Source organism: Sinocyclocheilus rhinocerous, unplaced genomic scaffold, assembly GCF_001515625.1.
Source record: "Sinocyclocheilus rhinocerous isolate Xijiao unplaced genomic scaffold, SAMN03320098_v1.1 scaffold1045, whole genome shotgun sequence".
In the NCBI taxonomy this organism is placed as follows: Eukaryota; Metazoa; Chordata; class Actinopteri; order Cypriniformes; family Cyprinidae; genus Sinocyclocheilus; species Sinocyclocheilus rhinocerous.
The window spans coordinates 307,884-331,138 of NW_015645361.1; the positions used below are offsets into that span (position 1 = coordinate 307,884).

General features: G+C 36.1%; 1 protein-coding gene across 7 annotated transcripts; it reads left to right on the forward strand.

Annotated features, from left to right (window-relative positions):
• Positions 1 to 975: 975 nt before the first annotated feature.
• Positions 976 to 23,255, forward strand: LOC107705973 (HAUS augmin-like complex subunit 1). 7 transcript variants are annotated; one of them, XM_016509514.1, is made up of 10 exons: positions 976 to 1,085; positions 1,538 to 1,712; positions 1,830 to 1,965; positions 2,407 to 2,541; positions 2,682 to 2,805; positions 5,178 to 5,243; positions 5,560 to 5,631; positions 6,170 to 6,217; positions 6,325 to 6,721; positions 8,761 to 8,842. In XM_016509514.1, the coding sequence occupies exons 1-9, from the start codon at positions 1,065 to 1,067 to the stop codon at positions 6,382 to 6,384; spliced, it is 837 nt and encodes a 278-aa protein (XP_016365000.1). In that variant the 5' UTR covers positions 976 to 1,064; the 3' UTR covers positions 6,385 to 6,721; positions 8,761 to 8,842. The 7 variants fall into 7 exon arrangements, with proteins under 7 accessions (XP_016365000.1, XP_016364999.1, XP_016364997.1 ...); XM_016509513.1 differs by lacking the exons at positions 976 to 1,085; positions 1,538 to 1,712; positions 1,830 to 1,965; ... (3 more) ...; positions 5,560 to 5,631; positions 6,170 to 6,217 and adding exons at positions 20,753 to 20,830; positions 21,225 to 21,250; positions 22,656 to 23,255 and having other exon boundaries at positions 6,381 to 6,721; positions 8,761 to 9,522; XM_016509511.1 differs by lacking the exons at positions 976 to 1,085; positions 1,538 to 1,712; positions 1,830 to 1,965; ... (3 more) ...; positions 5,560 to 5,631; positions 6,170 to 6,217 and adding exons at positions 20,753 to 20,830; positions 21,225 to 21,309; positions 22,656 to 23,192 and having other exon boundaries at positions 6,381 to 6,721; positions 8,761 to 9,522.

The following is a 23,255-nucleotide window of genomic DNA, read 5'->3' on the forward strand; positions in this document are numbered from 1 at the left end:
GAAACAGAATAACAAAAAAAAAACATAAAATAAACAAACATAAAAAATGCTAGGATAAAAAAGTATAATATTAGGGCTAACTTATTTTGTGATCTCATATTAGAAAAGGTTTCAAAATATATTTTAAGATCAGTGTTACAAAAGGTAATATATGATGGTTTCTTTTGAATTATTTTTGAGTTATGAATATAAAACTTTGCTAAAATAATTAAAAGATAATTAACAGATTAATAATGTAATAAAATATGGGGTTTGAAAACAAAGTAAAATATCATGAGGTTCTAAGTTAAGGGCTTTGTTTAATTGTTTTTTCTATTTTAAAGTCAACCCAAAATGAAATAGAAGAAGGGCAATAGAAAAATAAATGTTCAATATCTTCAACTGATATGTTACAAACACTATGAATATATCTAGCTACTGCATTTACAGGATAACATCTGTGAATAATTTTATAAATAGGCCTACTTCTTTTACTTTATTAGAAATAACATATTTATATAGCAATATCCAGTCAGAATACTTAATTTCAGAAAGTAAAATAATTCTGACCAACTTTTAGAAAAAATTTATTTGTAAATAGGCATTTTTATAACTTTTTTAATAATTATATTTATTACTTTTTAAATTATTATTATATTTATTATTTATACATTTATACATTATATGTCCTTTAATTTAAAGCTATAAAAAGGAACATTTCTTTCCATTATTTTCATTTATTTGTTGTATGAAGAATAATTTCTCAGTTAAATCTTTTGTGATTCCAATAAATGGTTATTTATCCTTTAAAAGAGAATATTGCACTGTGAAAAAAATATATATAATAAAAATATTTATATAATTATAAATGCATTGTTTCTTTTCCCTTGAAACGTTTTGTTTGTTGTAATTGGGCGGTGCTTCTGCCTCCCAGAATCTGATTGGTCGATTTTTCCATTCGGGAAGCCAATGAGAAATGCGCGTTGAGACCCCGGAACGAGAAGAACAAAATCAGTGGCGGGATGTTTAGTTGTTGCTTCACGTGAAGTATATTTGATTAGATGTGACACACATTTAGTGGGAAAATGTGCGAGAAGCGCAAAATCGTGAGTTAATATCTTTGTAGAATTCATCAGGCTTGAACTAAAAAAAAAAATCCCGAATACGATGTAAATCGCTTCACAAACGCGTAAATGTTCACTGTAGTTCCGTTGTTTGTGTTTATCTAACTAGTTTTATTAGACTAGTTGCATAACTTACACTGATTTTAATGCACGTGTTTGATATTATACGTCTCATGAATCACATCCTTATATGGTAGATGCGAACAAAACAACAGAAAAAAACTATTTACCTTGTCACTATTATGTTTATGAACATGTCCTATAGCAATACAGTGGTATTCTTTATAGTTTGGAATAAAATGTAAATGAATATGGTAGTCATTCAGAATCATTTAACACAAACAACTTTTTTTTCCAATAAATATTGATTCTTGAATCTCAAAATGCATGCATGTGCCATTTACAGTGCATTTGCATATGCTGTGTTATTTCAGGTGAGCCAGTGGCTCAGGAAGGTGTTCGGGCAGCAGCCGGTATGGGAGTTTGAAGTGAACACACGCACAGTGGAGATTCTGTATGAGCTGGCGGAGAGCAGTGAGACGAGATGCAGAGAGGCTGAGCTGCTCATCAAGGACCACGAGCAGAAAACAGAAGAGTACGGCAGTGATGGTGAGACTCTAGGACAGTCATTTTGGATAAAGTAGTCTGCCAAATGCATAATGGTTCTGTAAAAGTGCAGTTTTTTGTTGTGGAATAAATTAATCTGGAGCTGCTTGTCCGTGACAGGAACTCATCTCCAAGAAGTGCTTCTCCAGGCAGTAGGACTTAAGGCTGAAGGACTTTCCAGATCCACAGTGGACCTGCTGTCAGCACTGGAGGGAACCGCTGAAGTGCTTAAACTCAGAGACACATCACTTGGGAGGTAAAGTAACACTCTACATCAGTGGTTCTCAACCACATTCCTGGAGGACCCCCATCACTGCACATTTTGCATGTCTCCTTAATCAAACACACCTGATTCAGGTCACCTGCTCATTAGTAGAGACTCACAGACTTGAAATGGGTGTGGGGGTCCTCCAGGAATGTGGTTGAGAACCACTGCTCTACATCATAAAAGCGTTATTTACATCTATTACATCACATGCAAGAGATGATTTAGGCATGCTCCTGAGTCAACATGCATGGTGGTTTTGGAACAGCAACCACAGAACCTAACGTTAACCCTGAAATCTGACTGGTCCATAGATCTACCTGGCAAAATCACATTAAGCCATTCACCTTATGTGCATAATAAATGATTTAAACTAAGTCTGACATCTGCATTATGAGTTGCGTGGTTGATTTCACTCTCTTGGCTATCCAGCTATATGCCTGCAATCAATAATCTGACCAATGATGTGCTGGAGGCAGAGAAAACAGACCGGAGGTTGCAGTGGGAACTTACTGCTGTTAGAAAGAAAATGACTGCCGCAGTTGTTCTTCGGAAAAGACTTCAGGAGTAAGAAAACATTTTTTAAATGTATTTGTTTTAATCAAATGTACTCTATTTAATACATTTTTCTTTATTTTACTCTAATTTTTATTTATTTATTTTAATCTAATTTATTTTTTTTATTTACTATCTAAAACTTTTTCCAGTGATCTGATGAAGATCACACATACGCAGCAGGTGGAAGCAGCTACAGCGGAGGAGAGGCTTCTTAACATGGACTTCATGAAGAACAAATCCAGAGATCTCGCGTGCAGGAATAAGATTGCGCAGGTGTGTCTCAAAATTTTTATCAAGTAGTCAAATTACAGTTTCATATCTTCCACAGGGTTCCTACGCAGTTTGGAAATGTATGGAATTTGATTTGAGTCATTTCCAGGCCTGGAAAAGTATGGAAAAATATTTGCATTTCCAGACTTTTGCCCCTATTTAGTAGAAAATATATAAATTTAATGAAAATAAATGTATCTTACAAGAAGTGTGTTTTCATGGCAGCTGTTTAATGAATCTTTAGTGATTGTCAAACATGACTGAATTAATTCAAGGTGCACTTTTTTTATTATGCAAAAATGCAGGTTATATTGCAGGCTTTTTCTCAGGATATTCTTATCACCGTATTACAGAGCCTCTAAAAGGACATTTGCAAAAAAATAAATTATAAAGGCTTTCGTGTGCACATTTGAAACCATTAAACTTAGCATATAGGTGTGCCATCAGCCATTTTCACGGTGTGTTTTTTTTTGGCCGCCACAGAGTATGTGTTAAAGAGACCTTGTAATATGACATACTGCCCTAAAGAAAGCCAAATTTTGAACACTTTTTTTTTTTACAGTACCAGTCTTTTTATAGACCCTTGAACTTGGCAAGCAGGACAATGCACACAGCCGTATTGTGCCATCAGCCCACCGCCACAGAGGATGCATTAAAGGGCACTTATTATGCCCTTTTAACAAGATGTTATATTAATCTTATGGCTCTCCTGAATGTGCCTGTGAAGTTTCAGCTCAAAATACCATACAGATCGTTTATTATAATGTGTTGAAAACATACTGTATAAAAACATGGACGTAGTGTCTGTGACGTCACCCGTAGATTTCCGAAGAGCGTTTTTGAAGCTCAAAAGTGGGTGGAGGCGGCCGTCGCCATCTTGGCAGCGCGTCACCGCGCGTCACTCCCGGATAATCGAAAATGGGCAAAGAGGCGGGAGCAGGTTGCTGAAGCCACGCCCACCTAGCTCGACGGTGGTGACAGCAGCGGCAATCCACCTGTCACTCAAGTGGCCACGCCCTTAATTATGCAGCACTTTAAGGCTTAATATAATTTAAACGTATGAATTATAAAAAAATTCACCCCCCTCACAGTTGTCATGAAGACCAAAATCATTTTTTTAACCAGGCTGTAAACATGTTTTTTTCTGCTGTAAAGTTGGGCATTTTAACATGGGGAGTCTATGGGATTGACTCCCTTTTGCAGCCAGCCTCTAGCGGCCAGTTGATGAATTACAGTTTAAGTCACTTCCTTGTTGGCTTCACAAGAGAGAGCGGGAGGCTTGGTTGAAAAGTGTCATTTTTGGGGCGGGTCTAAAAAGTGCTGTTTCAGGGGTGTGTTCCCTTACATGAGAACTTCCCGCCCAACTCCAAAAGGGGGCGGAGCCTAGACGTCTCGAGTGAGAGGACCGGTATTCAGCCGTACGTGTACAAACCGGACTCAGACCCAGAACAAGGCGAGACTACAGCAGAAGAAACAATAATGAGAATGAACCAGAATGTCTCGGAATGGTAGTTTGAATAATTTATGTACTTGTATAGTTTTTCACAGCCGCTTTGTAACGATGGATGCGACACAGCCGATCGCACGCAGACAAAATGGCGGGCATGGCACAACACGCTGAGAGCTGAGGATATGGTAATATGCGCCTGTCAGTCAATAGCGGTGGGCGGGGCTACCGCAATATGACATCATATTGCGAACAGGATCCAAACCGCTCGTTTTTGTAGCCTGGTTTGGTTTTATGAAGATTTAAAAAAAAAAAAGACTGGATAGATTTTTATCATTCTAAGATGGCTGTGTACACACAATTCCAACACACGTTTCTGTCCAAACACCTTGTAAAAGTGGATTTTGCATAATAGGTGCCCTTTAAATTGGACGTTAGGCCTTGATATTAGAGGTACTAGCCTAATGAAAGCCTAATTTTGAGCAAATAGATCTGTATTAATTCATGTGCATCCAAGCTCTCATTTTCTTCATAGTAAGATGGCAGTGACACAAAAGGAAATGGGTTATAGTGTGTAAAACTAGAAAATGTAATGCATAAGCACGCAAAATATTCCAGTGCGCATGTGAATAGTTTCTCGAGGGCACGAAAAACTTGTGTGCATGCAAAAGTCTGTATGTATGTATGCAAGCAAATCAATGAAAAAACCCCTGAGAAAATCAAAATATTTACAGATGACTGTATTATATACCAAATATAAAGCTGAAAGTAATGCTCTATGAACCATTTATGCTAAATGTGGTCTGAAAATCTACTGAGAGGTTTGGGTAAATTTGAGTCTGGTGAAGTATGGAATTCTGAAATGGAAAGTGTAGGAACCCTGCTTCCATGCAGCCTAATACAAACAGAGTCTGTGTGTTTGTAACAGGAAAAGCTGGACGCACGGCAGATGGAGGATTCTCTTACCCATCAGGCCATCCTGCAGTTATCAGAGGTAAACTGATTGACCAGATTTCGGATCGATGCCATATTCATGCAGCGTCGTAATTACTGGAATGAAATAAAATGATCCATGTGCAGTTTTGTTTATTTTGCAGTTAAATGACATAAACCTAGACATTAATCAACCTATAGATATTTCATAAACCTCTTTTGTGGACATTTTTGTGCACACCTCCTATTGGAATTTAAGGTTTTAATATGTTCATAAATGTAAAAAAATATTAAATGAATATGGACCGTAACAGAACTGCACCTTCAGGCTGGTATGAAATTTAATTTAATGAATTTCTTTCATCTTTTATACTTAGAAAATCGCAGCTCTGAAAGAGGACTCACTACCCTTAAAGAAGAAACTAGAGCCGTATAGTGACTTGAGCCCTGTAAGTACAACTTCTATGAAGATTACAGCATTATATTGAACATGGAAACCATCATGTGACTTTTGCATAGGAAAGCACTGCTTGGTTTTGTTGTGTGGGTTGGTTAATAAATAATAATTTTGTCATGGCACAATGCACAGTATGAAGGACACATTATTCAATAAAATAATCACATCCACATCTAAATAAATCATTGTTAAGAGTTACTAAGATTCTATTATTGTTATTTTACCCATTTTTTTTTTTTAGTTTTCATCAGGATTATTATATAGCTTACAGGTTACTATAAAAAAGTGACTTGAAATAATTTTAATTTAGATTAACTTGATATACTAAAACAAAAATAAAAATGACTAAAATAAAAAATCATAAAAACTATATAGACATAAAAAATAAAAATGACGGAATTAACAACATTTTAAGTAAAATGAAAATGGAAAATATAAAAACTGATTAAAAATATTAATAAAAACTACATTAGTATGGCAATGATACTAAAATAACACTGGTTTTCATTACGGTTGTACTTTTTTTTCAGAGTCCAGCTCTTGCACGGGTGAAAATCGAGGAGGCTAGACGAGAGCTGGTAATTTTATTTATAAATGTAGTTTTATTTTGACATTTATTATTTTTTTATATTATTTACCTTTGTTGGAAATCATAATTTTTGAGTAACTTTTTCTTTTTCCCAAGGGTGCCCTGGATGCCCAGCTGGAGCAGAAAGTGGACTTCATGAACACTTTATCTCGATAATTTAAAATATCTAATAAAAAGCGTGTTAATAAATGCAATAAATGTGAGTTGTAAGTTGTGGCGCTTGTAATAAACGCAATTCCTCTCCGAGTCTCACGGTGGCGCCTTTTGTTTTTCCCGACTCCGCCGCAGCGGAAATGACGACTACACATTTGTTCCAGCGACGGCTAGTGGGGACATTTTAAATTAGCAAACTGCGCTAAAGCGGTCGGAAAGTCGAGAACACATAGCGGTTATTCCATAAAATTTCAATTAACTCCATATTTTCCTCATGAGTATGGTGTTGCGAGCCTGAGAAGTTCCAGAGAACACACACATGAGGACAGATTTGAACCAGGTAAGCTGCAGTCGACGGCGGTCGAGCGCGCTCTCAGCACTGCGCCTCTCCATTTTGAACCTCTACTGCAGTTTTGACCCAGTCCTACTTTCACTTTAATTAATGCACGCGTTTATACATGCATATATGCGTGCTGTATCCACGCAATGTGCCGTTTATAGAGCAGCGGTTGTGTCCAGACTGAGAGTGTTACAGCAACAGTGTGTCGCAGGATGAGCGTTTGTGCTGCAGTGTCTTCATTAGCACCGTGCAACGTTTAGTTTCGCGTGTTTTACTATTTTTCCTGTCTCTAATTATTTAAGAGCGGTGTTCCGTTCGTTTCTTTCGCAGCTGCGTCGGTGCATTGAGTTGCGTTGAATTGCACGCACGCACTATGATTTATAAACTGATTGGGATGTTGAGGAAGTATGCATTGATTTTTATTAATTGCAAACAAGACTGATAAACACTGTTGCATGCGTCATTAGCAGCGGCTCGTGATCTTCATGCATGATGCATTGATGATTGGTTCATGTTTCAGAGAGGAGCTAGCCATGTTATGGAAGCTCGTATAAAAAATACCATGGTAACCACAGTTTTCGCCAAAATACCATCGCTGCTGCTGTAATTGCTGTCGGAATGAATGTGGGATCTCCTTTAAAACGTGCAAGAAGCTTTCAGAATCTATTTTAATTCCTCGTTTCGATAGTTGACACTGGTATCTAAAATCACTTTGCTACAGATTTTAAACGTATACAGAAATCTGATCTGTGGCAGTCATTGCGTGTTTGGCTTGTAATAATGCATATGGTTTTTGATAATTAGATAATGTCACATATGAAGATGTAAAAATAATGAAAATTCCCCGTTCAAAATATCACACGTTCCTCCTTTTTTTCTTATTAATGTGACTTCTTATTTATTGCATTCACAACTGTATTTTTTTTACTGTAAAAAAATTATATAACAGTATACAAAAAAAAAATCCAATATTTGTGATGTATAAACAGCACTATTTTTATGTGCCTATTTTTTTCTTCATGTATTTTAAGTATTGACCGTCAGATTTCTGAATGAGGTGTTTTGGTAGAAAGTGTAAAACAGGCTCATGAGTTTTGATTTTAAATGTCTTGAGAGGAAAATTTAAAGATCTGTAGTGTTTTGTATCACGGGTTATGGAAAACTTATGAGAGAAGTTTAAATAGATTTTTTTTTTTTTGCCATCCTGAATTGATGGAATTGAATTGAAAGTCATGGAATTGATAGTCATGAACATGTATATAGTCAGTATAAACATTTCTAGTTTATATTATTTTTTGGTTTGAATTCATGAAGTCATGAATATTGGTATCACTTTACAATAAGGTTCCATTAATGTATTAACTTGCATGAATAAACAATGAGCAATACATTTATTGCAGTATTTATTAATCTTTGTTAGTGTTCATTTTTTGTTAATGAACAGTCGTTCATTGTTAGTTCATGTTAATTCACAGTGCATTAACTAATATTATCAAGCACAACTTTTGATTTTAATAATGCATTAGTAAATGTTGAAATTAACATGAAATAAGATTAATAAATGCTGTAGAAGTATTGTTCATTCTTAGTTCATGTGAACTAAAGTAGTTAACTAATAAACCTCATTGTAAAGTGTTACCTGAATATTTATTTATATAGTCAGTATGAGCTTTTGTAGTTGTGATCTAAGATCTAAATATTGTATATAAGTTGCTGTTTGTGAGATCAGTCTCTCATAAGTGATTTTTTAATATTTGTAAGTTTTCATGCATTGTGACTGAGGCCGCAGCAAAAATTTGTTTATGCACATGAAGTTTTGAAACAACTTTTCAAGGCCAGACTCTCGTGAAATACAGCATTGTGCGTTGGAGTCCAATGACATGTAGAAAGGTTGATAAGGTGCGTGATAGTTCAGCGTTTGGCTGGTTCCCCGAATCCACAGTATCTGAGTGGTGTTTGAATAATGAGAAACCGAACTAACCATATAAACATTCGACATTTGTCAGCTGTTATACTGACACACAATTCCTGTTTTCCAGGTCAGCAGCCCCTGTTTGTCATCTATCAACTGCCACTTCAGAGACTCCGCCCCTGGCCCCGCCCTCCAGAGATGACTGATGCCCAGAAGGCCAACGAGCTCCCTGAATGCCCCACAGAGGGCGGGGCCACAGCAGAAGAGCAGGACATGCCCCTGAGACAAGAGACCACGCCCACCAGCTCTCCGGCGTGCGAGGAGCCAATCAGCTCGCAGAGTCCTGACAAACAGCCGGCGCCTGGTCTGCTCTCCATGCCGTGCTTACTAAAGGAGCTTCATAGAGACTCCGCCCCCGGGCAGCCACAGGAAACAGACCCGCCCCCAGCCGCCGCCCAGTCCTGTGTGCAGGAAGACAGCGATTCTTCCGCCTGCCTGCTGTCGCCTTCCTCCTCCGGTCACCTGGGAGACTCTGACACGCTTTCGTCAGTGGAGGAAGCGCCCGCGCCCGTTCAGACGGCCGGCAGGAAGTCGCGACGTTCGCATTCTGAGAGCGATGCGTCCACGGTTGCCATGGCGGCCAAGAAGAACCGCTGCCAGGAGAAGCAGGTGAATGGGCGTGTGCGCGTCAGAGGCCCGCGCAGCCAGCAGCAGAAGCAGCGCATGCGACAGCTGCGGCAGAAACGCGAGGCGGCGGCGAGACGCAAACCTGACGTGCTCCAGGACAGCAGCACTAGCGACAGCGACATCACAGCCCACTCATCCTCATCCTCGCCGCTAACGGCCTCATCTGACAACGAGGGAGAGACAATCAACTCTCACGCACCAGGTAAGTGAACACACACACACACAGGTTACTTTGTGTGGACACACATATGTCGCGAACAAATCCTGAACAAATCGATTCGCTGATGCATCACGGTTCTTTCTCAGATGATTCTGGATTGATCAACAAACATTCATTATTCATTTGTTTATTATGAAACAACCAATATGACTGTTATTATTATTAAAGGGGTCCTATTATGCTCTTTTACAAAGTCTTGATTTTGTTTTGGGGGTGTACTAGAACATGCTCTCATGCTTGGTGGTTCGAAAAACGCATTATTTTTCACATAATTTACATTATTAAAATACCTTTCTCCCCAAAGAAAGAGGCGAAATGGCTCGATTAGTTCCGGCTTTGATGAACTTCTTCATCGTCTCGTCTGATGCACTCAACCAAGCGTTCTAACCACAACCTCGCCCCTCCCCTCCCCACCCCCCAACCATTCGAATTTCTGTAGGCGGGAATTATTTGTAATGATATTCTAATGAGCCGCTTTGTGATATCACAAAGCCCGGAAAACAAACGCTGTAGTCCAAACGAGCCGTTCGTTGTAGTTCTTGAAAAGGGATTTTTAAAAAACGAAATATCTCCCTTTGGAGTGGATTTTGAGATTTGTAACTTTCTAGATCTTTTTTATGCCTAAACATACACACTACACACTGACTAAAATAAAAAAAGTGAAAAAGCATAATAGGACCCCTTTAAGTGTCTGACAACCAGTGGAACCAGTTTTTAATTGTTTTATTTTTGCAATTTGACAATAATAACTAAATTGTTAGATTAAAGCTAGAAAAAGATTTTAGATTTAGATTTTTACAATAGATTTTATGTTTATCAATATTATTAGTAATGATGCTATTGATGATGATGATAATAATAATAATGTTAATGACAATAAAACTTTACTTATTTGACCATCTCACTTTTAAAGGGGTCATATGATGCGATTTCAAGTTTTCCTTTCTCTTTGGAGTGTTACAAGCTCTTGGTGCATAAAGAAGATCTGTAAAGTTACAAAGACTAAAGTCTCAAATCCAAAGAGATATTCTTTATAAAAGTTAAGAGTCAGCCACGCCTACCTAAAACGGCTCGTTCTAACACGCCCCCAAATATCTACGTCACGATGTGGGAAGATTTGCATAACACCGCCCAAATGTTCACACAAAGAAAGAAGGAGTAACTTTTATTCTCGCTGTAGTATTGTTGACGCTGCAGCCATGTCTCACGCGACTCTGTTCCCCTTTCTCTGTCTTTATATTTATTTTGAAAGATGAAGCTCGCGATTATGGAAAGGGGGCGTTACATTTCCGACGAGTGCTTGTGGTGTTCGGCCAATCAGAATGCACTGGGTCAGCTGGCCAATCAGAGCGGACTGCGCTTGTCAAAGGAGGGGGCTTTGTAGAAAACGAAGCGTTTGAGAGAGGCGGGGCATAGAGGACCTACAATAATGTACAGTATTTGAAAAATAATGTGTTTTTTGAACATTAAAGCATGTCAACATATTCTGTTACACCAAATACACAAAATAATGATCTTTAAAATAGCATCATATGACCCCCTTTAATGTCTGTTAAGAAATTAACAGTACCAGCAAATTACAATAAATTATCCATCAATATTATGTTGTTAATAATATTAAAATTAATAATAATTATTATTATTAATATATTTCTTATCTGACATTTCACTTAATGGTTAATGGTTGAGTAAAAAAAATATATGACTACGTGGTGCCAGTAAAATTACAGTAATGTTTTTTTTGGTATTTATCATTATGTAATTATTTTTATTAATATATTATTATTAATGTTAATTACAGTAAATAATTGCTTATCTGACCATCTCACTTAATGACTAAAAACAAAAAAAAACCTCTATGGTGCCAATAAATTTATTTTCTTTTAAAATTTATTTTAATTTGTGTGTCATGTGCATTTTTAATTTGTGTTGTTGTTGTTGTTATTATTGTTATTATTAATGTTAATTACAATAAATAATTACTTACCTGACCATCTCACTTAATGGTGATTAAAAAAATTATATGGTGCTAGTAATCGGTAGACATTAGGCAGACATTATTTATTTTTTACTGATTAAGAAAACAGTGTGGAGAAAAAAAAAAATATATATATAGTTAAATTGGTTATTTCATATTAAACTGACTAATTTTTATTTTTGTTTGTGGATGATAGCCAGCATATTATTGTATAAAGTACTATAAAATCTCACTAAAGATTTTCAAACCTGTGCTGTGTAAGTTACTGGAAAAATTGAGATGCATCAAGAATCGTTTTGGAATCCGATTGACTCTGAATCTAAATTGAATCGTGAGATGCTGAAGATTCCCAACTCTAGTCCTGAAACAAACCAGCACCTTCAGAGAAGCCCTTTTGACGTTTCATTTCTCTCATGCATTGATCGGTGCATGTTGACTGAATGACAGAACGGTTGAATAAACACACTCATAGATCAGGCACATCACACACCAGTCCCATTACATCAGACGGAGCTCCTGCAGCGGTCAGGTGTGTTTTACTGTGCATGCATGTTGAATGACCTCATATGCAAAGCGGCAGGTGAGGAACGTTTTTCCGCTCTCAGAATACAACAGCGTTCTGACCTTACACTGACCTCAGTCTTTAGTATGGTTGCAAAATTCTGGGAATTTTCAAGCCTGGAAAATTTCCATGGGAATAAACTGGGAATTTGCAAAAAAATGGCAGGAACAGGGGAACTTGAATGTAGTTGGGAAAAAAAAAAATCTTGCAGCATAATCTTGGTTAAAACAACCAGATTTAATGCAATTTCAGTTGAATTTCTACCTCAATCACATGCACACAGCGCACACACCCTACATGCACTGTGCATTCCTCCATAACATGCACAAATAATTTCTTGATTCCTGAACACACAATGATGTCAAAATGTCCATCTTGGTGAGTATTCACGTAACTTGCATATTGCATAAATTTATGTTTAAAACTTTCTTGTGCTGTGTGTAAGCTATTGCGCAACAAAATTATACCATTGTAAAAACAAATACACTGACTGAGCAAACATTTAGGTGAGGAGATTAAAAAAAAAACTGTCTAAAAATGACCCTTCCCCACACACAATCCCGCCTAGTCACCTAATGGGGGAATTCTTTTTCCAGGCTTTTTGATATTACTTGGGGAAATATATTTGATCTATGGCATTCAAGTTTAACTAGCAAATACCAAAATGTGTTTATACAGTAGCTAGCCAACCAGTAAATCAGATATGAAAAATGTAAGCTAGTTAGCACTATTTCATTGATCATTTATGAGGCTAGGTATCATGTGCTAGCTAGCTCAGGCTGTGATGCTCTTTCTTGTAGCTTCTGCTAGCCAGTTTTCTGTTATAATACAGAAGTACAGTACTGGTCAAAAGTTTGGGCACATTACTATTTTTAATGTTTTTGAAAGAAATCTCTTACGTTCATCAAGCCTGCATTTATTTGATCAAAAATACAGAACAAAACAGTAATATTGTGAAGTATTATTACAATTTCAAATAATGGTTTTCTGTTTTAATGTACTTTAAAATATGATGTAGGCCTATTTCTATGATGCAAAGCTGAATTTTCAGCATCATTACTCCAGTCTTCAGTGTCACATGATCCTTCAGAAATCATTCTAATGTGCTGCTTCATTATAAAAAAAATTATATATAACCTGAGATACTTTTTTCAGGATTCTTTGAATAAAACGTTAAAAAAAGAACAGCATTTTTTTTTTTTTAAATATTTTTTTTTTTTAACAATACACTACCGTTCAAAAATTTGGGGTCAGTCAATTTTTTCTTTTTTTTTTTTTGAAAGAAATTCATACTTTTATTCAGCAAGTATGTGTTAAATTAATAAAAAAAGTGATCGTAAAGACTTATATTGTTAGAAAAGATTTCTATTTTGAATAAATGCTGTTCTTTTTAAGTTTTTATTCAGAAATGTATCCTGAAAAAGTATCACAGGTTCCAAAAAATTTTTGGATCATTTTTTAAATTTGCATTAGTTTACATGCATGTCGGCTTATGACCAAACAAAATGTTTATATTTATGTTTGTAAATTATACAGTTTCTTGATATTTCCCCAAATTTCTAATTAATTCCCATACATTTCTGTTAAGTTTCCAACTTGGAAGATTGTCAAAATTCCTCAGATTTAGTTCCCATGGAAAGTTTCCAGAAAATTTCCTGAAATCCGCCCGTTTGCAGTAGGGGTCCAACAGATCGTAGATGTTAAGTTTAACCATCACAGAGTGAAAGTTTATCATTTGCACGTGTTTTGTCTTGCCAATTTACACATTCAAGCAATTTTAAACCATTCAAGCGAAAGAGAACTTGAATCAGGACTCGCACACTGTTTTCTGTGTGCACAGCCGCTGCCGCACACACACACAGAGAGAGAGAGAGAGAGGTGCGATTCAGACGGCGCATGAACACCGTATTGATTCCTCTTTCACATCTCTTTGTGCTTGAACGGACACATGCACACAAAGCTATGTTAAAATACCCGTTTTGGCAGTATTAGGTCTGTCCATTTGGTCTTAAAGAGACAGCAACCTATAAATACCTGCTTCTGTCTGCTAATCAAATAACACCACAGCTTTAACAAAGATTCATCTGTATTTAACTTATGCAGTGAGCACTATTGTGTTATTTTACACTTAATTATTAAATTTCTGCACCTGAATACTACTGTTACTGACTTTATTTGTAACTTTGTTTTATTCATCTATGCTTGTAATTTGTGTAATTATTCCTGTTTTAAGCTAGTAGTTTTTGCCGTGGTATAGAAGTACTTAAGTAAGCTTTCAGTAATAAATGAAAAGCAAACTTTTTTTTTTGCCGATCTGAAAAATTATCCAATTTGTGACTCAATATCCGTAATATGATCCGAACCGTGAGTTTTGTGATCCGTTGCACCACTACTTTGCAACCAGTCTTTAGTGACCCACCAGAATGACCACTAACTCTGGCTGATCTTTAAAAGCTTTAAAATCCAAGGTCAGGTATAACAAAATACACTGCAGCTAATTTGGGTGACAGAATGCGTTTTTTGCAGTGAGAGGCGCCTTATTTAAATTGTTTTCTGTTGGCAGTGAGCGTTTTGTGCGCTGTTTATGAGCCCCGGGCGCCTTGCGTTTTAGCCGCCTGCTGCGCCTCGCGTTTTTGGAGGAGCGCTCTGAGCGCCCGAAGTAAAAAAAAAAAAAGCAAATCTGAGCGGAAAAGCGCCCAACGTCATTCGCGTTTTTTTTTTTTTATTTTTCCCCTCAAAACGGAGAGGCAGGTCGTCCGTTGTGGACAGTTGCTTGGAATGTCCGGAGACTGCAATGATGGAGGAGAAACTTTTGCTGTCTGTCGCAGGTTACCCGGAGCTGTATTTTTTAAGGTTTCTGCTAATATGACAGTTTACTTAACAGCAAAAACCAAAGATTTAAGAGCGCTCGCGCTATAATCATTTGATTAGACTGACAGGACAGCTGATTTGGTGGTTGCCTAGCAACATAAACGCAGCGCACTGCTCTTTTTTTAAAAGTCACCAAAAAAAAGGCAGTGCGGTGCACCTTGCGTTTTTAGGTCTGAAAACGCGAGGCGCACCGCACTGTTCAGTGTGATCGGGGCCTAAAGCTGTTGCTTACCTTTTCTGCCAACAGATGTTCAAACACTAGACATTCACTAAAATAGCAATTATGCACAATGACATTATAATCAAGTATATTTATGATCAGATACTGATGGACAAAATGAATTTCATTGTAATGAATGCAGAGCAAAGTCCATTTGATTGGAGGTCAATTATATTGAATTAGCATATTAGAATGTCACGAGATTTCCTTCATTGTGTCTTTTGTCTTTCAGTTGCCTCAGTGTCTGTTGTCTTTTTGTCCTTTATCTGTGGCTTGTGTGTGTAATGTGTCTGCAGTTTTTTGTTAATTCATACTTCTGCATACTACTTGTTAGTTAGGATATGCATTATGTCCTCGTGGGGCCACCAGGGGGCGTTTGCCTCTTTGGGGCCACATTGTTGGCATGGCAGGAGTTGAAGCTCCGTATATGTGATCGTTTGTGGACCATATCATAACTTTATATTGTATTAGTTGTGCAGATTTAGGTAGCTTTTAAGGCCTGTTTGGTAGTTCCGGTTTTGTTCAGTTTGTTTAGCAACTTTTTTTTAAAAGCAGATGCGTTTGCAGCAGTGATATTTTAGTATTATTTCTACTATATACTACTGTAGTATTTATTAATATTTTGGATTAGCTTTTATTTTATAAAATGTCGAATTGGCTTTTATTTTTGTGTTTTCTGTTTTCATTTTAATTTTGGATGAACTTTGTTGAATTTTGTTGAATTTTTAGTTTTAGTAATTTTATGTGCTTTTGTCATTTAATTTTTATTTCTATATAGCTTCAAAACTTCCGTTTTAGATTTAGTAATGTTAGTAATTTTATCTTCAACTTATTTTATTTCAGTTAATTGTCAAGGCTACATTTCCAAGTTTCTTTTAAGTTTTTCATCTAATATTTAAGTATTATTTCTGTATAATATTTTATTTCAGCCTTATTTCAGTTAACAAAAAGTTTTATTTAACAATAACACCACATGCAACGTTTCAAAGGTTTATTCCCCCCCAAGTTTTGCCTCTAAATTAATCCTTTTTGAAACAGTCATCAAAGCTCTTCTTTTGTGTACATTCACCAACTTAAAAAATTACTAGTGCTTGTCAAATCATCTGCACTTACCGACATTCCTGTTATTATGCATAATCTGTGAGGTCTATGATTAGTTTTGTGTAATATCATGTTAATTAGCCTTTTTATTCATTGAATATCTCTCAGGGCTGTGTTTATTGTTAAGAAACTGTAAACAAGCATAATGATGCAGCAGTAGTTGACTAGTCTTTCAGACAAGTTAATTTTGAACATCTCTAGTTGTTACACTTCTGTCTTTATTTCTTCACATGTAATATCCTGAGGGTTGGTTGGCGTTATACTGGTTAAAATGCTGGTATCTACCTCACTGTGTGATCTTTAGGCCGTCTTAAGTCATATGACTGTTGGTGAACTGTACCCAGAATGCACTGCGAGAGCTGCATGATTGTCCCTAGCATGCTCGCCGGTGTGCACGCAATAACGCCGCCGCTTTCTGCATTCCTGTGTGTCTGACGTGTCTCTCTCGGCACTGCCATCTGTCTTTAAGCTGGCCATCGCCGAACCGACGCTTCTGGAGCATCAGCGCGTGGGCGGGGCCAACTCAACATGGGCGTGGCCAGTGGAACCCTGGGCGGAGTCTTGGAGGAAGCGCTTACGCGATTCACCGCGATGCAGAGACAGACCGAGGAGCGCTTTCGTGTGTGGATGGACAGACTGGCCCACATGCATTCGGATGATGACCTTTCGTCCAGTGAAAATCCGGAGGGGCGGAGCAACGTTAGCTCATTCCTGCCGTCATCGGAGTCGCAGGAAACGCTGGCGGCCTATCAGACGGCTCGAGTCAGCGCCATCACGGTTCCACCGCCTCAGACTGCCGGTGTCAATGGAAGCGCAGAGCCGTCTGAACCGAACGTTTAAAGAACGTTGACGCAGCACTACTGTGCCGACTCAATTCGACCGCTGAAGTGGAGGCTTCGGACAATGCACAAACCTTCTCTTTATCTCTAATTAAATTCATCTTCATTCTGGCTTCCTCATCTCTCTCTCTATTAAAGGATCAGCTTACCTACAAATGAAACATTTACTCATCCTCATGCCTTTCCGAATCCATTTGGCTTTCTTGCATCCCAACACAAAATGTGAAATTGAGGAATATTGTGGCAATTCGATGAACGTGAACAAGAAACTGAGGCTTTCAAGCTCCAGACAGTGTTACTTTAGTATCATACTATACTATTATCATTCTATTCTACTATATGATACTATTATAGTTTTTATGCATATTTGGAATCAGGTTTTATTTTTATACTTCCTGTTTTTTTTTTATAGTTTTGTTATATAATATTATAAGTAATACACATAAATAATATGATTTTAAATGTTATTAATTTTTTTTGTTTTAGTTATTTTAATACATCACGTTAAACAAAATTAAAATGAGAAATTTCTATTTCAGTTAACTTTAATTTTAGTTTTACTTTTAGCTATTGTTTTGTTTTTGTCATTCTTTTTTTTTTATGTATATAGATATAGATAGATAATCTTAGCACATCAATTGAGCAAAAGTAAAATTAGAAATCTTGCCTTGGTAACTAGATGAAATAAAGTTTTTTTTAATATTGTAATTTTATAAAAAAAAAAATATATATATTTTACTTAACAAAAATATTATGGTTTTAGTTAACTATAATAATAACTGGCTCTGGTTTAATTGAATTACGACTTCAATTTTGTTTTTTTCTTCACATAAAACTATTGCATGACTTCAGAAAATGTTGATTTTAGCACACAAGTTGTATGGATTTTTTTTTTTGGGGGGAGGTTGACTGACCATGTCGCCATTGTAAAAAAAATAAATAAATACAAAATAATAGCCAGGATATACTTAAGTAAATTCAATGTTGTCAAAGGCATATGGGTTTGGAATGACTTGAGGGTGAGTTAATAATGACAGAAATCTTTCTTTTTTTTTTTTTTTTGGTAAACCATTTCTTTAACTTCATCTGTCTTTCTTCTATTAACATTTTCCGTTGTTTTATATTGGCATCTCAGGGCCGCCCTCCACACTCAGTGCCTTTGCGATCTCATTTCTTTGGGAGAGCCAATTTCTTCCACTCACCTGGATTATTTTAAAGAATCATTTGTCTTGCCTGTAGAATAATAACTCCTTCATGATGTTATTTCCACGAGACTTCTGAAGTTTCGCCTCGACTGCCATGTGTCTTTTTCTCTTCATCTAGGCCGGCATGTCTACCAAAGAACTCTTCTTTGCATTGTGGATTGTTTAGTTTGTTATTGAATCGCTTCTTCCAAAGCGGAATATGCATGATATAAGCTGACAATAGAGAGCTGTAATGTAATGACAGCCTGTAAATTGGTTTTTATTATAAATACTAACCTACAACACACAAACGAACATCAAACACTAATAGAAACATGCAATAAACGGGGGATTCTACTACTATTTCTACTGGACACAATGTCTAAAGCAAGAGATATTGATCACTTTTTTTGTCTATATCTATTTAAGGGTAATTTCCATAAAAACATGTCAGTCATATTTTGCCCCAAAGTTAATGTTTACATAAAGACAATGAAGCCTATATTTAGAAATATTAAGTTTTAATGCATTTTGAAATTAATGACAGTTGTGCACATTAATTACTGTAATGCATTGTAATGAGTTGGCGCTTCTCATTATATTGTGGTTTCTGAAATATCCTATAATACAATAATTTTTTAATTTAAAAAAATCTGCAAATTAAAAGCAGCACAACAAATACTGATATATAAATAGTTGACTTTGAATATTCTAATATTTGAAAAACAATTCATGTTACTGCAATGAGAGAATTTGTATTTATTTAATTTTTTTCACCAAAGTCTTCTCAGTTGTCAATGTCACAATTTCAAAATTATGGGTATAAGTAGACTTAATTTTATTGCAAAATAATTACATGTCATTTCTTTTTGGTTTTAGGGTGAAATATGAGCTGGCCATATTTCATGAGATTCGCCCATCATGTGCTTCCTCCACACTAACACAAACACTCATAGTCAAGGTTTACTGTAGTTACTGACTTGCAGGAGGACTTGAAAGCTGTTTGCTGTACTGCTTTACTGTATAGAGCGTCTGAAGGAGATTGTTTACATTTTTATTTCTTTTTGTGTAATAATATCCAGGCTGCCTAAGTTTAGTGTCATAATGTTTTAGATGGAGGACAGAATTCCTTCCTTATAATTGTTAGAAACCAAGAAATGAGTAACCAGAGATAGATGTCTTTTTATTTGTTCTAAAAATGTTTTCTTTATTTTTAATGTCCTATACTACTGCCTAACCAAACGTAAAAGTGTGCCAGGCGACATTCATTTGTGTTTTCATGTCTATGTAACACATTATTGATGTGTGTTATCTGCTCTGTCGTTAGCTGGTAAATAAATATACTAGTATTTTACCAGCATTCATCTGTTTGACCTGACTTTCATAGCCTTATTATCCAGGTAGCTTGCATTTAATGTCCATGTAGGGCTATAATATTGTAAAAAAAAAAAAAATGTTTTTGTTTACTAAATTCATTCAAGTCTTTTGGTAAAAGAAATTGACCCATTTACTTTAATAAAACGTCCTCCTGGTCTTATAGGGAACAATTTGTCAGTGCACATTATTTAATAAAAGCCCCTTCAAACATACAGAAGACACTCAAATCAATTTTCAATGGATAAAAAAAAAGTTCTGACAATTTTTTGTTGAATATTGTCTTGCAAAATATGTTGCATTACGGAATAAAATGGAATTGTGATCAGTTTTTCAGTAAAAAAAAATGTGTATATATATATATATATATATATATACATTTTATAAATAAATATTCACTCAAAAATTGAGGTGCATAAGCTCAGATCAAGGAGGTCTATGATCAGTCATTGCAAAAACGAAATACAAGCCAGTGCTAATTGAAAAAAAGATTGATTAAAAAGAATGAATTAAATATTTGTAACAATGTAACATAACGAGGAACTATATTTGGTAATTTTTGACTGAACACCACAAATGTAACAAGGTGGGGGAAAAAATCCCCCAAATCTTCCATTTTGGGGGGGGAGTTGTTGTACCCTGTGTGAGGAAAGTCAGTAAGTTTTAGTCCAGTGTAAAAACATTAACATTAAAGGGATAGCTCACCAAAAATTAAAATTCAGTCGTCATTTACTCACACTCGAGCTGTTTCCAAACATGCATGAGTTTCTTTCTTCTGTTGATCACGAAAGAAGATATTTTGAAGAGTGTTGGTAATCAAACAGTTGACGGTAGTCATTGACTTCCATAGGATGGAAAAAATACTATGGAAGTCAATGGCTACCGTCAACATTCTTCAAAATATTTTCTTTTGTGTTCAGCATGAGGATTAAAGCTTTATAGTCTGCTAACATTCAGTGTTTCACTTTGATCTTTAATCCAGCATTTGGAAAGATAAATAGATTTTCAAAAGAAACTAATTAGGAGAAATACAGATATGGTGGCGAATCTTCTGAACGGTGTGTGTGTGTGTGTGTGTTGCAGTGGGTCCTGCAGTGATTGGACACTATGATATTTCAGACACTCACTCCGAACAGGAACAGCAGTCTCAGTCGCTCTCAGGTTCGTTTCTACTGTTACTCTTTGCAAATCCAGTCGGGCCGCAGCACACCACCTCCATTGGCACTACAACCAATCATGTTTTGTCATTTAAACACTGCGTTTGAGAATTGCGATGCAGCCATTTCCTTACTGACTTGCCTCACATTTACTGTGAGATGAATAATGTTGGCCTCAACTACAGTACACACTTTTGTATTAAATAGTGGAATCCAGAGAGTATGTCGTCGGGCACTGTCTGATCTCTGTTTGGACATTTGTGTTTTGATTTTGTGTATGTGTTTTGTTCCTGTTGTGTTGCATCAGTTATTTCATTCTGAGGATGGCGGTGAATGTTGAAACGATTTTTTATTTTTTTTGTAACTGTTGCTGAATGAAGTATTTTGTGTTTCTGTAGGTGCAGTAGAAGTCCAGCCATCTCAGGTGAGTCTGGCGTCCACCGACAGTGAAGTGGAGATCGTTGGAGTTCAAGAGAACGCCAGGTGAACTGATCCTTATCATTCAGCAGTCATTTAGTAGTATTCATATGCCAATTAGGTAAGCAATAACATGCACATCATATTTTGGTCCTAAACAATAATTTGCCGAATTGTAAATTGGTTGTTTAACTACATTTAAACAATAGAATTGCCATTTATCATGACCTCGTAGTAATTGTGAAACTACACAGAATTTGGACTATTAAAAAATCATCAGTCAGTCATACCATAGGACTATTTTTTTAGATGCAAAAACAAATAAGTGATTAAAAAGTAAATGACTGGTTGCAGCACCTATATATGTATATATAACACTTTATATGCAAGAAAACAAAACTAGCTCATTTAATTGATTCGAGCCATTTGTATGTGCACATTTAACATTCTTTTTATTCTATTTAACCCTTCCAAAGTCATTTTTAATATAAGTGGATTTCAGTTTAAATTAAATTTTAGTTTTTAGTAGTTTACAATAGGGATCAATTCATTAGCATTTCTTAATGCATTGGGTATCATGAACTGACAATGAAAATTCTACAGCATTTACGGGGATATCGCCGGTCTTAAAAAGTATTAATTCACAAATAAAGGCCTTTGAAGCAGAAAGTCTTCCATTCATAAAGTCTTTGCATCAAATGTTGCGTGCACTGCAAAAAAATTAATATCTTACTCATTATTTTTTTTCTTGTTTTCCAATAAAATGTCTAAACATCCTTAAATCAAGATACACTTGAGACACAAGAAATCTCGGTTTCTGAGAAATTGAACAAAATTGAGTTTATGCTTAAACACAAAACAAAACAAAAATCCAATGGGCTCAGAAAAATCAACTTAATTCAAAGGGAAAACAAGTTTTCACACATGTTCTTCTTTCAAGCATAAAGTCGCTTAATTTTGTTCAATTTCTCAGAAAACAAGACTTCATATCTTCATTTTGTATCTCAAGTAAATGTATCTTAATTTAAGGATGTTTATATATGTGACCCTGGAGCACAAAAGCAGTCTTAAGTCGCTGGGGTATATTTGTAGCAATAGCCAAAAAAAACATTGTATGGATCAAAATTATCGATTTTTCTTTTATTAAAAAAATTGACCCTTATGACTTTTGTGGTCCAGGGTCACATATTTGAACTGGAAAATAAGGTAAAAATACTGAGTAAGATATTCTTTTTTTGCAATGTATGCAACATTTGATGCAATGATTTATGACTTTCTAGGCCTTGATTTGTGGAAGGATGAATTAAGGTGTTTTTAAGACCAGCAGAAACCCTGTGTGTTTATTTTTTCAAGTTACTTTGAATGATGTACTTTTTCCGACAGTTGTAATGTTTTTGTAATGTTATTTTCAGCGTGGTCTCAAGGTTTCCTCGCGGTGGAGTGATCCAGTCGCTTTCTTCCTGGAAGCAGCGAGCTCCGGCTCAGTGGACGTCCGTCTCGGCGCAGTCCGGCTGGGTTCCTCCTCCTGAGGTGGTGGATCTGACACTGGATGAAGACCGGCACAGATACCTGCTGTGATCAAACACACTCACACATACACACTCATATACATGTGACTGGTGGGCCGAGTGACTCAAACCATAACCACGAGACTGTTGAAACTAAGAACACAGAACGATGCTTTCATTAAATGAAAAACACTTCTGATACCCTTTGATATGCCTGATTAATTATTTGCTACTGTGAGACCACAATGTGAGTAAATGACAGCAGATTTTATCGGAGCAAATACTGTACCAAGTTCTCCCGTGATAAAGTCAGGTATCAAAACTACTGGTCTGAAATACTCACACTCTTAAAAACTAAAATGGGGCTTCTTTATAGAAATGAATACTGAATGTAAACGGGTGAATCTCACAAAAACTGGCCATATTTCACTCCAAAATTTATATTTAGCCGAAAACAAGCAAGACCGTTTTTAGTGCAATTAAAATTTTTGAATTGACATTTAT

What these genes read in the sequence shown, in the direction of transcription:
- LOC107705973 (XM_016509510.1), top strand. Translation starts at nt 8,832, where the DNA reads ATGACTGATGCCCAGAAGGCCAACGAGCTCCCTGAATGCCCCACAGAG. An exon ending in AATCAACTCTCACGCACCAG is followed by an intron (nt 9,523 to 16,741) that starts GTAAGTGAACAC and finishes TCTGTCTTTAAG; the next exon opens with CTGGCCATCGCCGAACCGAC.